The sequence below is a fragment of the Otolemur garnettii genome, unplaced genomic scaffold (assembly GCF_000181295.1).
Source record: "Otolemur garnettii isolate 467f Iridium unplaced genomic scaffold, OtoGar3 scaffold00005, whole genome shotgun sequence".
Classification (NCBI taxonomy): Eukaryota; Metazoa; Chordata; class Mammalia; order Primates; family Galagidae; genus Otolemur; species Otolemur garnettii.
Window position 1 is genome coordinate 11,160,148 of NW_003852400.1, and position 18,221 is coordinate 11,178,368.

The 18,221-nt window shown below is 34.1% G+C and overlaps 1 protein-coding gene across 1 annotated transcript in view; it reads right to left on the minus strand.

The window, feature by feature from the left end:
- Window positions 1-18,221, minus strand: part of PCLO (piccolo presynaptic cytomatrix protein) — a 382,295-nt gene that overhangs the window by 98,915 nt on the left and 265,159 nt on the right. The window contains exon 10 of the mRNA XM_003782629.2: window positions 17,155-17,280. Within this exon, the coding sequence (XP_003782677.1) occupies window positions 17,155-17,280 (126 nt within the window). The remainder of the gene's footprint in view (window positions 1-17,154; window positions 17,281-18,221) is intronic.

Here is an 18,221-nt window from a genome sequence, read left to right on the forward strand (position 1 = left end):
TTTTTTTTTTTTTTGCAGTTTTTGGCTGGGTCTGGGTTTGAACCTGCCACCTCCGTCATATGGGGCCAGTGCCCTACTCCCTTGGGCCACAGGCACCGTATAGCACTATTTTCAAAGAGGACAGCCATATAGTGCTATTTTCAAAGAGAAAAATCTTAAGTGTAGGAAACCACATTTAGGGGCAGTTTGAAAAGCGAGGTTCCATATTTCTCATCTAAGGTCAGGAATATTGGTATTCTAAAGATTTCTTTTATCTTTAAGTTATGCAAAACATTCAATTATGAAATTCTGGCTATTGTACAGTGTGGCCATAAAGTTTGTGTGCGTTTTTTAAATTTCACGTGAACTTTATGGCCACCTTGTATAGCTAGTATTTTAGATGTAAGTGCATAATCAATACACATAAGTGTATTTAACCATGATCAATTGAATAACATCAAGTTCACAAATAGTCAGTATCTGCCAAAGAGGGTGCTAGATTCTGAGATTCTGGGTTACTAGTAGTAATCAATTATGACTTCTGACGTGAGTTCTACTAAAGCGTAGGAACATCAGGAACAAATACTCAGAAGGTAAACGAGATTATGGCTCCAGGATGGGTCTGAGGCTGGTGGGTGTGGAGCTGCAAGGTGTTGAAGTGGAGTGGATGCAGATGAGTTAGAAAGGGCTGGTGTATGTTATAAGAGCCCCTGCAGTTATCCTCCTACTAGGACTCAATTCATTCGTTAATATTAAGGCATAAAAGGAAAGACTTATAATAATCAGACTGTCATCTTACCAACATTCTGCCACTTGGGGAGATATTTATATTTCTTCCCCCACTTTATCAGATGAGTGTCATTTTCTTGTATGTTTTCTCCATATCTTGTACCTTAAAACTCTTATTGTTACCCTCCATACACTTTAATTTATTCATTTACATAATTGTCTCCATTGCTGTCCTGTGACATTTTCTATCCGTGCTATATCTGTGTATATTTGCCGAATGAAAACGGAATCAGTGACAGACTGTAAGATACTTTATATTCACAGGACATGTGTTTGCTGAATGAATGAATGAATAAATGAATGAAAGCAATCAGAGATGGACTGGAAGCCAGGAGAATGGTTAAGAAAATAGGAATTCAAAACAGCAAATGATTTTATATTTTTATGTTAAATGCAATCTTCAGGACATACAGTCATGCCGAAAAATGGGATTGCTGAGAATCAGTTCTTCCGATTAGTACAGTAGTTATATCCATTTTTCACAGTTCATGAATGTAAACTAAGCACTAGAAAACATCAAGAAATGTTATTCTCTTCTGTTTTCCCCAAATGCTTAAGGTGATCCTGATACAGGTCTGATTGTCATGAATAAAGAAGTACTACAGTGATTTTCTTCCATAAACATTGGTTCTTCTCAATAAACACCAAAACAGTATCATTCTTTCAGATTCATTGAAAGTAAATTTTCATGTCTTGACATGTTAATCATGTTATCATGTTCAAATGATAAAGGAACAAAAAAGTACTGCTTTTCCACTTGGTGGACCACACAAATATACATTTAAATGGTATAATTACTAGTAAATGATATGCACTCATTCTATTTATAGAAAACAAGATTTAAGACTTGGATGCCAGACGTTCTGTAGGTTTGGTGTATTACATAGAAATCTTTTTAATAAATGGTGAAGTGATTTTGGCTTACTAGATGTCAATAGTATGTGTGAGAACAAAGGAATGAACATGTTGGGATCATTTTCACTGAGCTAAAACTTAGCACACACACTATGTATTTATATATATTAGTACCTGCATTTATCTATCTATGTACCTGTCAAAATCACAGCTATTTCTCAACACCTCCTCTGTCTATTCCCACCCTTAGTCTGAGAGCCGTATCTCATGTTTGGGTTATTTCTATAGCTTCCTAATTAATCTACTTGCATCTATTTTTGCCCCTTTCAAACGATTCTTAATACAGTGCAAGGGTGATCCTATTTAAATGTCATGTAGCTTGTGTCAGGTCAGTGGCTTCTCATTTCACACTAGTAGAAATTAAAGTCCTCACAATGGCCTACAAGGTCCAACCCTGCTAACTTCTCTGACCACATTTTTTGCCATGCTCATCCTGTGTGCTCACCCAGTTCCAGCCACACTGGCCTCCTTTTCTGTCTCGCTGTTCTTGGCACACACCAGGCACACTCTTGCTTATGGCTTTTGCCTTTGTCATTTCTCTGCCTACTGTACAGACCACTAGCTCCATCCTTCCCCTCCTTGATTGCTTCATTAAGTTTCTGCCTTCTTCACGATAACCCCATCTCAAATTGCAACCCTACCCTTTACGTGCCATACACGCTCTCCTTGCTACATTCTTTTCCTTAGCCTTTATCATCATTTAATATGTGGCATTCATAAATAACCTTGTTCTCTTCTGTCTTGGCTATTAGGATGGAAGGCCAATGCTTTTTTTTAATTATTAAAGTCCCTACCTGGCCAAAGAGAGAGACTGTTTCATCTAGTAATACACTAAAATTAGTTTTTGAAAAGAATGAATGGATCAATGATGGCGCTCAGCAAACTCAAGTACTGTGTCTGATAGTGACTAGGATCTTGGGAATGAATAGAGAGTAAATAAAAAACGAAAGCAGCCAAGAGAAAACAAAGGCAATCTTACTTTCTTCTACAACTCTCTGAGAAATTGAGTATATACACATATAAAACACATTTAATCTAAGTTTCGCAGATAGTAAAGTAAAAACCCGCGTTCATCTAGAACAGCGGTTCTCAACCTGTGGGTTGTGACCCACAGGAACTGTATTAAAGGGCTGCGGCATTAGGAAGGTTGAGAATCACTGGTCTAAAATATTGTTTACAGTTTGGCACTGATCACTGTATCTGGAATGTATTAGTATTCTGTAATGATGTTAAACTCTTAATAAAGTAATAAATGTGGTCAATGAAAGCCTTGGAAGATCTGTGCAGTTTTTGTACAACATCTTACCCTTAAGAACGTAAGGACTGCTCTTAGAAACTACTTGCAGCTACCTGGAATTCTTCGAAGAGGTGCGGAGACTAATCTGTAAGCTCTGCTTGGTCTTCTCATCTATGCAAAATTGACCACTGTATTCTGCATTTCTTTAAATCAAGCTAAAAGAATACACATCACATTTATAAAACCAAACATCACTAAAAATAAAAGTTTTATTCCTTAAAAGTATACTTCACCTAGTATTTCATATTTATTTATATTTTTAAAAAATGTTTTAGACCTTGATCAAATTTTTCCTCTGCAATGGGTATCTTCTACCTACTGCCTTCGTAGACTGTACCAGAGCATTCTGTATCGTTTTAAAATACAGCTGCATACAGTGGTTACTTAAGCACTTTACTCCATTTGCATTCTTCCATCTTCCTAATCCTGGATTCTCACTTCTACTCTACTCACAACAACCATCTCTCTGAACTTCCTGTTTGTTACCTACATCCTGCTTTTCAGTGTTTTAGCGCTTTGCATAAGTAGGTTTTCATATTTTGCAGTAAGTACCTCAAAATCCTCTAGCAATCCAAAAAAAACCCCCAAAAACAAAATAAAACAAACATTTCATGTAGGGATGAATCCAGGTTTTGTAAAGACTGAAGCTTATGTAAATTTATGAAAAAAGGTAAATTACTAATACAAAATTGAGTTTGAATGATTATCTGTTAAAAAGGGAAAAGAAACAAAAACACACTGAAAATGTTAGAAAGCTGACAAATATCACATACATCATGTATTTTTAAGCCGCTCTTGGAACCCTGTCAGGGGTCTGTACGGGAGGGAGAAGCCCTGGGACTTGTTTCTTTAGTCGTGAATTATTCTCGTCTGGTCTCACTCTTTCATCGCCTGTAATTAATTTCACATTCTTAATTTTAGTACTTGGGTTTCTATCTTATAATTGCTCGCATACGACTGCCTTATCTCTCACTTCCAAACCTTTGACCATATGTCTCTAAAGGTGCAATCTCCCTTCACATCTTTCCAGAAGATAAAGTACCTCATGAGTCTTTTAGGTTCAGTGCGAAAACGCAATGCATGTCTATGCTTTGATAGAGGTCACACTGGCTGTTGATGAAAAAGACTGGTCCAGACACTGAGTCATCTGACTCTTACAACATGATTTTGTTCATCAACAAGATGTGTTTTCAGTGACCGAGAAAATTATATGAGTAGATATTTATGAAACATACGTCTATAAGTTTTAATCAGAACACAAGGTTTACCGATTAACATATTGTTATTAAAAAAATTTAGAAGTCTTTTAAAAGATTAGTAAAAACTCTGATTGTATAGTTGAGAGTTAATACATTTACATGAAAACTGGCTTAATTACTTCAGGTATTATAATTTCTCTTATGTGTGGGCTTGATGTTTAAAATGACATAGGATGTATATTATATTATTATATCATATACTTGTGAAAGTCTGAACTTTGTAAAATTCAGTCATTTAGGAAAATATTGTTACCTATCCTTAAAAAATCACTTCTATAGTTAGTCTATTGCTGGAAATTATAAAAGACAGCAGTTCCTTTCATCCTCTTTGTAACTCTGTAAGATCTCGAAATCTCTTAATTGTGCAGATGAGAAAAAAGGAGACTCAGAAAACCCAATTGCCTAAAGTCATGAAGATAGCAGTAATTCAAAGTTTTCTTACTGAAGTTTCATGATTTATCCATCAGAAATATTATATGTTCATGTAACTCCTCAGGGATTAGAGCTGACCAAGCTTTGATTATGTTTTAAGCAAGTCCAGACTAAGGGATACAGAATTCAAATTTAACATCACAAATAAATCTTCTTACTGAGATCTCTAAAGTTGAAAGTAAGCATAGTTTTTTTCATCACTTACAAAGTTCCAGGCACAGAACTATATGTTTCTGATATATTGTGTCTAAATCCGATAACACAATTTTGCTAAGACTATTAGCTTAGTTTTCCAACTCAGAACAACCTGCTACTAAAAGTTAAAAAACATACCCAGGCAGCAAATACCAGAGCGGGATGTAAATCCTGATCTAACTCTAAAAACATGCTGTTTGCTGATACTTTGGGATACTAAAGCAATGTCTGGTTGAAGATTGCTATGGGTATTAAAATGAGGTTAGTGTCCTCGCTTCTAAAATACCCACTCCAATTTCACAAAAAAATGCAGCCTATTCTCCGGCATATTAGTTAGACAATTCTAGAAATTTAACTACAAAAACAATTTCTCATCAAGAAAGAATACAACTGAACACCCATGCATATTTTGAGAATGGCACCTTTTTTGATAAAAGCAATGAAACTAGAATTCAGGTAATTATACTGTGGAAAATTCTGTTTTCTTTTTGTCTTATCAGGCACATTATGACTCAAATATCATTCTCCTTTGACACATTTGAAAATAAGTGGTTAAAGGAGAGATACATATTTCTTTGTCCTGGCAGCAGAGCTCATCACTAGCATCCTGATGTGTAACTATGTGGTATCAGTGTATCCTAAAACAATACAGTACAACCTACCAGCCCAGGTACCAACAATTTGTATTTTTCTTCCCAGATGACCACTTTCTAAATACTTTTTAGATAATCTCTCTATCAATATAGAATGCAATCTTGTGTCCCATCTACCTAACCCACCGGCTTTAGGGAATTTTGACAAGGCTCATGCTAATGAGCAATCCGTACCTGATAATCCCCCTGGAACAAGAACAAGGAAGCTCACTCATCTGTGTGCTGTTTCTTGATCTCCAACCTTGATCACTGCCATGCCATCTGTAACATATGCCAAAAAAGCATAAGCAGAAATAGGGACGTTCTTGCCTAGGCACATTCTCCTTATGTCACCCTGGAATGTGTCCTCCAATAATGCTACTAGAACTAGCTCTGCTACCATGAACTTCTTCATGACAGGGAACTCCAGAGGCCATTTTCTAACATCAAAATCACCACTCCAAACACAGCTAACTTTACCCTCACTTCAATCACTGATGGATTCTCAACAATAAATCCAACACCATTTTCTTACCAGAAATCCTGTCAGCTCATCTTTTAGAAAAGGAACTAGCTAGCTGGACCAAAACCAATCACCTACTCTAAAACAAATAAAAACTAAGAATTTAAAAATACTTCCCAATTAGAACTCATGGTACAGGAACATTTCTTCACAGACAATGATGTTTTTCTCATTTCTTTACAAGTCTAATGGCCTGGGAGACACTGATTTGCTAAATCCACAAGAAAACATTGGATATCACTGGTTTCAGCTGTGCAGTCTCCTATGCTCTGCTTCCACAGATTCATTAAGAAGATTCCTGAATCTAAATTCAGATTTTATTTATTTATTTATGTTATAGATATGATGTTATCTTTTCTTTTTCCTATTGTTGGGGAATCATTGAGCGTACAATGAGCCAGGTTATACGGCTTTCATTTGCTGGGTGAAAACCCTCTATTAATAGTGTCCTGACTCCAGGAGGTGTGTCACACCCTGTGGCCCCACCTCATCCTTCCTTCTCTCCCCTCCTCCATTGTCCCTTCTCCCACACATACTAGCATCAATCATCCTCATATCAGAATTTAGTACATTGGATTCTTGCTTCCCCATTCTTGTGATGCTTTACTAAGAAGAATGTATTTCAACTCCATCCAAATTAATACAAACGAAGTAAACTCACCATCCTTTTTCATGGCTATATAGTATTCCATGGTATACTTATATCACAGCTTGTTAATCCATTCCTGGATTGGTGGGCATTTAGGTTGTTTCCACAATTTGGCAATTGTAAATTGAGTTGCAATAAATTTAATGGTATATTCCTATCTTAGTGCTTTCCAAAATTTTCCAAATGAATTTGATTTAATTAGCAATTACACTAATACAAATAGAATTATCTTCAGAAGATTTTTATTAAATTAATTTAGAGGTAGAAAATTTATCAATAAACAAACAATTGTTGTGAGTTATTGGATAAAAGATATTTAGTTTTTATAAATTCATTATTCTCTTATGAAGATTGTTGAAATTTTGAAAGTATCCTGATAGTAATGTATTTCATAATTATAATGTTGTAACAGAGAAAACTAGGAAAAAATTTAATTTGGAGAACTAGTTCAAAAAATACCTTGATTAAATAAAACTTAGAACCAATGATACGTACATAAAGGATTAAATTTAGCCCCACATACTTCCCCAACAGAATTTTATTTTATTTATATCTTCTACTCTGCCTATCTGGAGACATAACATTGTTATAAATTAATATGAAAATTATTCTGAAGTTTAACACTTGCTATATATATTTTTTATGTCCTAACTTTATTGTATTGATTCAGAATACAATTACTAACTCTCTAGGTTGAACAAAGGCTCTCCATTGTGAACTTGTTGAAGACTCAGCTGGATATGACACTATGTAAAAAAATTATTGTTTGTCCAAATTAATCTGTCCCTTTTGTTTAATCACAATCTAATTTCAACAGAGATTGTCATGGAAATTTGACAAGTTGAATATATATTTTACATGCAAGATCAAAGAGTAAAATATTATTCCAAAAGATTATTGAAGAACAACAAAATGATAGATCCACCTACCATATGTCAGGACTCAATATAAAGATATTATAATTAAAAGAGTGCAATAGTGGTGTAGGGATAGACAAAGAATCCAATAAGGATAAGTAAATCGATCAGAACACAGAATTCAGAAAACATCCATATGTGTATTAAAAAAATATGACAGATGGGACATTGTAGATCAGTGGGAGTAATATATTAATACTATCCAAAAACTGGTACATAGCAATACTGAAGGACCTGAAAAAAATCAAGAAAGCAATTCCATTTATAAAAAGCTACAAAAAATATATAGTAGAACCTTTGTGGGTGACCTCCCAAGGGATTAAAACAAACTGGTTCACATATGCAGGTGGTCAACATAAGGAACTCGGCCTAATACTAACATGTACGTGTGGTGCATGTCCGGTCTATGAATAGGTCAACTTACAGAGGTGGTCAATGGAGGGTGGCGGTCAGGATGGAGGTTTTCTGTAGTTAGGAATAAGTTTAAATAAATCAATGAACAATCTGTATAATGAAAACTATAAAACACTGAAGAATAAATTGAAAAGGACACAAAAAATTGAAAGGTATTCCATGGTTATAATTCAAAAGAATTAATATGATAAATGCCCACTTTTTCCAAAGCAATCTACAAATCCAAAGTAATTCTATAATAATATGAATGAAATTCTTCACAGAAATAGAAAACAAGGTTCTAAAATTAATGTGGAACCAAAAAGACCAAAGATAGACAAAGCAATCCTGAGCAAAGATAATAAGGCTAGAGGCATCATAGCTTCAAAATATACTACAAAGTTATAATAACCAAAATAGTATGATACTGGCAGAAAAAATAGGCACATAGACCATGGAACAAAATAGAGAACTCAGAAACAAATACAAACATTTCTAGCCAATACATTTTCAACTAAGGCACCAAGAATACACATTGGAGAAAGGATAGTCTTCAATAACTAGTACTGGAAAAACTGGATACCCATATGCAGAAGAATAGAAGACCCATTTTTCTCATCATGTAAAAATGAACGAAAGACTTAAATGTAAGACATGAAACTATGAAACTACTGTAACAGTAAGGAAACACTTCAGGCTATTGGTATGGGCAAACATTTCATATGTAAGACTCAAAAGTACATGAAACAAAAGCAAAAACTGACCAATGAGATTACATAAAGCTAAAAAGCTTCTGCAAAGCAAACATCAACAAAATGAAGAGACAACCTACAAAATAGGAGAAAATATTTGCAAAGTATCCATGTGATAAGGGATTATAAATAAAGTATATAAGGAACTCAATTCAATAACAAGAGCCCTAATAATTCAATTTAAAAACGAAGAGAAGATTTGAATCAACAAAAATTCTCAGCATCACTAATCATCAGGAAAATGCAAAATAAATCTATAAGCACTCTGAGATATTACTTCATACCAGTTACAGGGGTTTTTATCAAAAAGACAGAAAATAACAGATGCTGGCAAGGATGTGAAAAGGGGGATACTTGTACACTTTTGGTGGGAATGCAAATTTAATACAGCCACTGGGAAAAACAGTATGGATAATCATCAAAAAACTAACACTAGAACTACCATATCATGCAGAAATCCCACTTCCAGCTACATAACAACAACAACAACAACAAAAGGGAAGGAAGTATATCAGAGATATCTACACACCCACAATACCCGAGACATGGATTCAGCTAGGTGTCCGTCAACAGATGGAGGACTTAAAAATGTTTTATAGATACACAATTAAATATTATTCAGCCACCAAAGAGGATGAAATCCTGTCATTTACTACAATATGAATGGAACTGAAGGTTGTTAAGTAAAATAAATCATGCACAGAAAGATGAGTATTATAAGCTGTCACTCAGGGTGATCTTATGGAGGTCGTGAGTAGAATGGTGGATACCGGAGGTTGGGAAGCATACAAGGGAGGGGGAATGAAGAGAGGTTGGTTAATAGCTACAAAATACGGTTAGACAGAAGGAATACATTCTAGTATGTGATAGCACAATAGGGTGATCATGCTTAATGAGAATTTATGTACATTTCAATATAGCTACAAGAGAAGATTTGGAATAGTCCCCATACAAAGAAATGATAAATGTTTGATATGATGGGCATCCTGATTACCTTCAATTAATCATTATGCATTGTCTAGATCTATCAATACATGGCACGTACCCCATAACTATATACAATTAAAATATACCCATTAAAAAAAAATGGATGACCCAAAGCACACAGCCTCTTAGAAGCTGAGGCACTCTAGAGCTGGCTCAACGCCTCTTGTTCAAAAGTCAGAATAATCCCAACAAAGTTCCCGAAGATAAAGCTTAAAGAAAAAGGTGCATAGGACATTGATTATCCATTTTGAGCAGGAAAACCAAAACACAAGATTTCTACTTATTAAAAACAACTTAATCCTTCGACTTCAGGACATTTCTGAAATGTAAGATTTTACAGTTTTCAGAAGAAAATAAAGAATAATACATTTAAGGCTTTAAGACAGAGGGAATTTCCTAAACATGATAAAACAGTTATAAAACTTAATAGAAATAAAATAAAAAATTAACTATGTTAAAATTTCAGCTTTTATTTCAAAAATAGAGACAGAAACTAAAAATGTAAGTCACATCCTGGGAGACGGTATTTATAACCTACATACTTGATAAAGGATTATATCTAGAATATACCACAAGATTCTCTAAAATATATGAATTACACAAAGAGCCCTATTAAAGTATAGGCTAAAAGAAGAGGCCAAGCACAGAAGAGAAAAACCTAAGAGCTAATACAATTAACTAAAATGTGGTCGCACTCAACACTCTTGCAGGGGAAGTCAGAGAAAACAGCAGTAAACCGTTCTACATTGGATTTGAAAAAGGAAACGTACAGAAAGAGGATCCAGGATGCATAGAAACAAGAACACTAATATTCCACTGATGAATGTAAGAGCATAACTCTGTGGAGAACAACTGGAACGTCAAGCAGTTGAAGAAGAAACAAGCCGTTCTCTTACATTATTTAACAAGATTGATAATGAGTATAACCCAGAAATTTAAAGTGTGTTGTAGAGGAAACTCTTGCATGTGAGTACAAAAAGACTGCATCAAAAAATTAATTTTAGCATTGTTTGAAATAGTAAAAATAAAATAATACAAAATATAAATGTCCCAAATAACCAGCCAATGTTTAAAGCAGGGGTCCTCAAACGTTTTAAATAGGGGACCAGTTCACTGTCCCTCAGACCATTGGAGGGCCAGACTGCGGGCCTCGGGACGAGTTGGCTGCTGAGCAGGACAGGCAGCGGCGACAGAAACACCCAGCAAGCCAAATAAATGTCCTAGGTGGGCTGCATGTGGTCTGTGGGCCTGTAGTTTGAGGACGCCTGGTTTAAAGTGTAGTAGAGACATATAATAATGGAATTGTACTCTGTCATTAAAATAAATGAACCAGAGCTACATCTACCTTTGGATAAATCTCAAGACTTCATGTGATTTCTTTATCAGTGGCACAAGGACATGTACAGTAAGATATTATTTATATGGAGAGTAGCAGACAGGCAAATGAATCTTATTTAGTTATAGGTACATAACACGGTAAAGAAAAGCAAGCAGAAGTACACCCCAAATTCAGTCGGATGTTTGATTCAGGGGTAGTAACAGAGGTTGTGAGTGGACTATTTATAGCTGCTACTTCTTTCTTTCAAGAATATGAAAGAAATATGGCAAAATTTTATGATTTAATGAAGCAGGATGGTGGGTACATGGTTGTTTGCTAAATTATTCTCTGAAGTATTTTCTGCACTGTGGATTACAGGTCAGTGCCTGCTTAAGTGTTAAATGGCACACATAAGGCATGAATGCTGAGAAGCACCCCTCACCCGCATCTGCCCTATTCTACTCTCATTAGAATCAGAGAAGGAAGCATAGTGGATACGAGATGTTTGTGCTGGGCGCTCTAATAGGTGGGAGGAGGAGAAAGTAGAAATGTGCTGTGTGAGGCTTTGAAGGCGATTTTCCTGATCGGGGAGGGAATAAGCCAAGGAAAATCATATCCACTTTTCATGTCAAACCCTGATTGTCTAAGGCTACTGTGCAATGGACAAATTCAACCATGAGTTGTTTCAGTAAAAATGTGCAAGATTGAGCGCAAACACACACGCACCAGTAAGTGCAAATGAATCACAGGCACATGTGTGAAGCAGCAGACACGTCTACACAGCACTTGCTATTTTGAGTGGAGATTTTAATTTCTAATTTAAAACTCTTCTGTTTTGTGATCTCACCCTCTCTCAACCGCAGAGTAAAAGTAAACACGATATTCTGGAGCTTCTGGGCTAGAAAAAAAACTGGCAGAAAAAAAAATCTCCTTTCGCACTCAGCCACTACACAGGAAATGGTACTGGATTTTCTAGATGGTAGGGGTTTTCTGTTCGTAACAATGCTGTCCTCCCACTCTGGAGAAGCAAATTTAAATCCAAAGCAAGCTATCACTGAAGAAAAAAAAATACCTGGTGTAAATTTATGTCAATTTATGAGCAGTTAAGCTGGAAGTTATGAAAACATGTGCCCACAGTAAACTTTCCATTTGGTACCTTATTTTGAAAACATAATCAAAAGTGATATTACTAAATATTGATGCTGCCTGAACATCTGCAGGGGTCTTTACAAATGGTACAGTAAACACATCATTGTATTTGCACCACATAGCCCTGTGAGGGGTGATATCCTTAATAAGCAATTATTGAAAATTCATATTCAATATATAAAACAAATTTTATATATTGAATATGAATTTTTACCACTCATTTCTTCTTCTATTGCTTCTGGACACTGAGTATGCAGAACAAAACCTCCCCAAGTTAAGAAGCACAATAGGTGTGTGCAGAGTGGTTTGGAGCAGAGACCTAAACCAGGTCTTTATCAGATTAAAAATGTATCTGCCTTCGAGAGGTAATGACAACTGTAACATGAATTTTCCAAATTTGAAGATGGTTGGGACTTTGATCTACAAAAATATATAAAGAAATTATTTTTGAAGAATAAGTAAATTCAAAACTTCCTAAAATTGTGATGCTATGAAGTTTCTCCAAGTAAAACAGTCTAGAGAAAATAAAGTTTATTACAGAAGAAGCATGTAAGTTTTTAAGCCTATAAGTTATAGTGTTAATTATACAAACTTGGCATTGTTATTACAATATGAAAAGGGTTTATAATCATTTATCTGATGACAAATATTTACAATGAAAAGGCCAAGTCGTAAATATACATTCAAAGTTCATATATTCTAGTCTACCTTAAGATGACCAAATTAATTAAAAAGAAATACCAATGACAAAAATCAAAATGAGGGCAAATATTGTATACCATTTACAACTCCAACACTGCTGAACATTTCATAGCCCCAACACAGTCTAAAACTTGTTAAAATTTTAATGCTAAAACAAATAGCAAGAAATAGCACGCTAAATTTTTTTTTTTAATTTTTAGTTAAATTCCCCATCTTTTGTCTTCATTTTTTTCAACATAACAAAGACTAATCTTACGTAATTAAAGGAAGAATAATAGACAGCAAAAGATCATTCTCTGCCAATATTTGTTCAAGAATGTTTACTAAATGCTGCTGGGAAATACATTTTAAGATTTTGGAAGCTTAGGATCCATCAAGTACCTGATTTCCTAAGTTCCTTCAGAAAATTATTGTGGATTGTTTTCAAACTGAAAAATTGGTTCAGGAAATTTAGATTTATGGAACACTCTCAATGAATTTTTTATTCTGGGGGATGGCACACACACCTAATAGTAGTAGCATTTTAAAGCCAATTTCTTGAGCATTATCTAATACTTGGACAATGATAATTATTGTCATATCTCAGCATTCTGGAACACAACATTCTCCTACATTATTTAACAAGATGGCCAACTTGTTCAGAAAGACTTTTTAAAAAAGTGGTTGAATAAAAAGATCTTTATTTTTTTTCTGAACAAGTAGCTAAAGAAATCACACAGAAACTATCCTGAGATTTTCTTACATTCATCCTGGTTACATAGGTAGGTGAGTACTACATTCAGAATAGCACTTGGCTTATGAACATCAGAAAACCCACATGAGTTGTGAAAATGTTTTAAATAAGTAAGTACAATGAACAGAAAGCAAGAGGAAATTTGAAAATACTCCTGATTTCCCAGAATCAACATAATCAGATTCAATGCAAAAGTGTTAAAATTTCAGACCTGGAGAAAACTGAAAAAACTTGCTATATGCTAATTAGCCTGATTTGATCACTCTGCAAAGCATACATGTATTGAAACATCACACTGTAACCTATAAATTATATATATATTATTTGCCAATTAAAAAGAAAATAAGTGTAAAAACAAATGCTATACCAAACATAATTTTAAGCCTTTTACAAGAGAAAAGAAAAAACTCAGAAAAAGCAGTAGATCCAGTCAAACTTTTCTGAACAGAAGCTTTGCAGTTTAGAGAAGAAAAAAGTACAGTCTAAGAATTCTATTGCCAACCAAATAGTCATGCATGTTTTAAATTAACTAGAAGACAATATTGAATCTCTAAGGGCACAATCTATATACTTTTGTATTTGGAAATATAAAAGATATACCTGGAAGAGATTCTCAATTTCTAAGTCTACCTGAAATTCATTAAATAGATGGAGAAATTCAATTACATAAACACACACTTATCTATGCATATATAAATATATATGTAAACTTTTTTCCTAAGAAAAAATTAAGCTTAAAGTATGCAATCTTAATCACCTTTCTTTTCTTCAATAAATAAATTTTCAGAATGAACAATTACGAAAATAATTAAAGAAGATAAAAGAAAACAAAACTTCTAGTGATAAAAAAAAATTGATATTATTATTATTATAGTGAGGCCTCATTTTAGGCATAAAAATCAGGGCTGGAACTTCACCAGTCTACTGCTTTGGAATTTTTGGATAATCTTTTAAGGATTGAGCCTGAAGGCCCTAAGCCCTCAGGATATCATGTATAAATTAAACATATATAACAGTAGAAAAACCAAATGCACACACACATATGTGTATGTGCCTACGTGTGTGTATCTTACCAAATTATTTACACATGTATATACATACACATATATACATAAAATACCAAAAATAAACTGCTATATTTTTTCATTAACAAGGTGAATAGATACCCACTTGAAATGGTTGGCTTCAAGGTAGTTGAAGTCTAAGTTAATTTTTGGACATAAAAGGAATAAACTTTTATCATTCTCGCTTGATAGCACTGTGTATAAATACAGCCTATGTGGGGAAGAGAAAGGATATGGTTTGCCACCTGTCAAAGTTATTCTCCAGAATAGTTAATGTTCAAAAACAGTATTTAAATACTGACCGTCAAGATGGTATCACAAATCTAACAGGAATAATAAATACTGGTTTATTAAAGATTTTTGTTAATAAATAAAGCAAAGCATAAATAACAAGTTATGAGTGTGTATTATACAAGAACTGGACTCCAATCAGAGGATCCTTGCTCAAAGAATAGTCTGACTTGGCATTGGCCAAATGTTGAGAGAGTGAATAAATAAGACAATAAAAAACCTTAAATAATATACATGTAGTTTGTAATGATTTCTCCATATAAACCAATTAGATAAACTGGAAAAGAACTAGTTTTTAAATAAGATGACTTCAGTGGCAGTCTTAGAGCTTGTAAAACCACAAATGCAATTTTAGGTTTAATTTCATTTTCTCTTTGGAATGAGGTTGCAACATATCTATTTTTTTAATTAACCTTATGAAGTTAAAAAGAGGACCTCGAGGCCACCACATGCAAAGAGCATTTCGTCATTGATACTGTCCTTCAAATCATCGCAATTTATGGCATGTACTGATTTCCATGGTGCTACTCCAGAGAAAGGTATGACATTTTATCTATCAATCATACAAGTATCTTTGCCAAATAATATCAGGCATAGTTATTGTAATTTTTATTTTAAAATAAAAATAGCACATTCAATTTTTTTCTAGGGTATATTATATGGAAGTAATCCTAATATTCCCATCCTCAAAAACAGTCATATTCACGTACCCTAACTAGACTGCAACAACAGGGATTATATTCATAGAGAATGGACAGACCAAGTGCTTTGCTCAGAACTGTTATTTCTTGATTCTTATAGTCTTTTCCTTCATTTAGCTATCTGGCTGGGTTTGAAACTTCTGTTGTTTTATGAATGCCGCTAGAATTTTTTGATATGCTTTTGGTTGCATATTTGGTGATGTCCTGGTAATCTGGAATTCTGAAAGCAAACAAACAAGCAAGCAAGCAAGCAAGCAAGCAAAAGCTTGACTTGTAACATTTACCTATTTCCAAATTGCAAATATTCCCATTATGGTCAGTTCAAGCCATCACCATGTCACTGAATTCGAAGTTGAGAGGAGATGTGTACCGCACGTCTTAATGAAATAAAGCAAACTGACCCAGTGTAACACTGTAGTGAATAAATACTGCCTCTAGTTTGTGTTCATTCTAATAGTCTCTCAAAATGTTCAAAGACCTTTTAGTGAGTTCTAATATATTTCATTTAAGAAAATCACAGTGAATTTTTTAACAAAATTAAAAATTTTAAGCAACAGACAACATTTTATTAAGCTATAAAATAACAAAAACACATTTTCCAAATAAGTACTTTAAGTAAAAATAAAAAGGTGCATCTACTTGATGATCATTGATGTTCACCATAAACAATACCACCCAAAGCTTGCAAACCATGTTTATGTTAGAGAGTTTGGGGAATGCAAGTGACCACACTATCTGATAAAATTGAAAATATTCATTATGTATCTTAAGAATCTAGCTGCAATACTTTATTCTATAAAGTTCATTATGTTAAAATGCTTGTGATGCTGTAAGGTAATTAGTATCTAAATACAGACCATACCAAGTACAGGGGTTGGCAAACTTTTCTGTAAAGGGCCAATGAATAAATATTTTACGTGTTACAGACCATCCAGTCTCTGTCACTAATGCAGTCTGCTATTAGAGCAGGAAGCACCCATGCTGGGTATGTAAATTTATGATCAAGGCTGCATTCCAAAAAAAAAAAAAACTGTTTACACAAACAGGCAGCAGATGGATTCAGCCTGGGGTCACCCATAGTCTGCTGTCCCAACTTTAGTGTGTATTGAATCGTCTGAAGTTTTTGTGGCTGTGGTTTTAATATGATTTTTCTTGATATTTATGAAACATTCATCCAGATCACTGAAGTTTGTTAATAAAATTGCCTCAGTCAGTCACAAATTTTGACTAAGCGTTTCTTCAACAGGAGATTCCAGTAGCCATCCAACGGCCAAAAGGACAATGCAATTGAAAATAAAATGAATATATTTGTGGACAAAAAATGTTTTTTTACATTACTATAGTAAAAATTCACAATTAGCCATTAGGATAGAGGTTTACCAAGACAGTAGAGGATGAGAACATTTGCATGCTAAGGTAAAATACATTTAATATGAGGATATTCATTTCACTCTACTTGAAACGTTCTCATTCTTACCTTCCATGAGTTTCCCTGTTTGTTCTGCGCTTCCCCCAGGAAGAATCTTGGCGATATAGGCTCCAATTTCTCCACTATGTCCAGGAATTTCTTTACCACCTACAATTCTAATTCCTAATCCATTACCTGTATTGAAAAATCAGCAAATTATTAGTAATAATTTAAGAAGGGAAAATAGTTATCATAAGTTACAGGGTGCATAAAAAGTGGGCCTGGTAATCAGAAGCTAAGTACAACATGACTATTAGAAATTAACACCTATAACAAAATCAATTCATTCTGATTCTAGTAATAATTGATATAAAATAGCATTTTTTTAGATCTTGGAAGTCTCTGTAATGATTAACCTAATATTAGAGAACTGTTTTTGGAATATAACCATATACAGTCACACATTAAGGCTTTACACATTTTGACCACATATTTTGTCAAAATTTGATAAGAGTATGTCTGCAGAGCTTACAATTTACTTATGGAATAGAGGAGTATTTTACTTATAAAAACACAGTAACAGCTATCATAAGTTAAAGAATACAAATATACAAATGATTGCAATTGATAAAATGAAAACCTGATCATAATCTGTAAGTTCTCATTTATTTTTCAGCTTGAACTAATTAATTAATATTTGTCTATTAACATGGCACTTACTACAAGGGATAATAAATTATTCCTGACTGGTAAACAGCTTCATAAACTGTTCCTTATTCCATAGTATAGACTTTTCTATAATTAATCATATGGATAAACGATAGAGAATAATTATTATGAGAAAGCTAATTGAGATAAATACGAACGGTTGATAGTTTTAGTATGTGTGTTCATTTAAACAGCAAAAATCAGCACGTGTATACAGTACTGAACATATCTAAACATAGAAAAGACACAGAGAAGCACCTATGTCATTCATCATTGACTGAAATGTTACATGACTAGGGTGACCAGACCTCCGATTTTGGCGGGACAGTCCCGCTTTTCAACAATGTCCCACGTCCCGCGGCGTTTTAAAAAAGTCCTGATTTTTGGAAAGAATGCACAAACAGGCTGGAGAACAAGAAGGGAATATA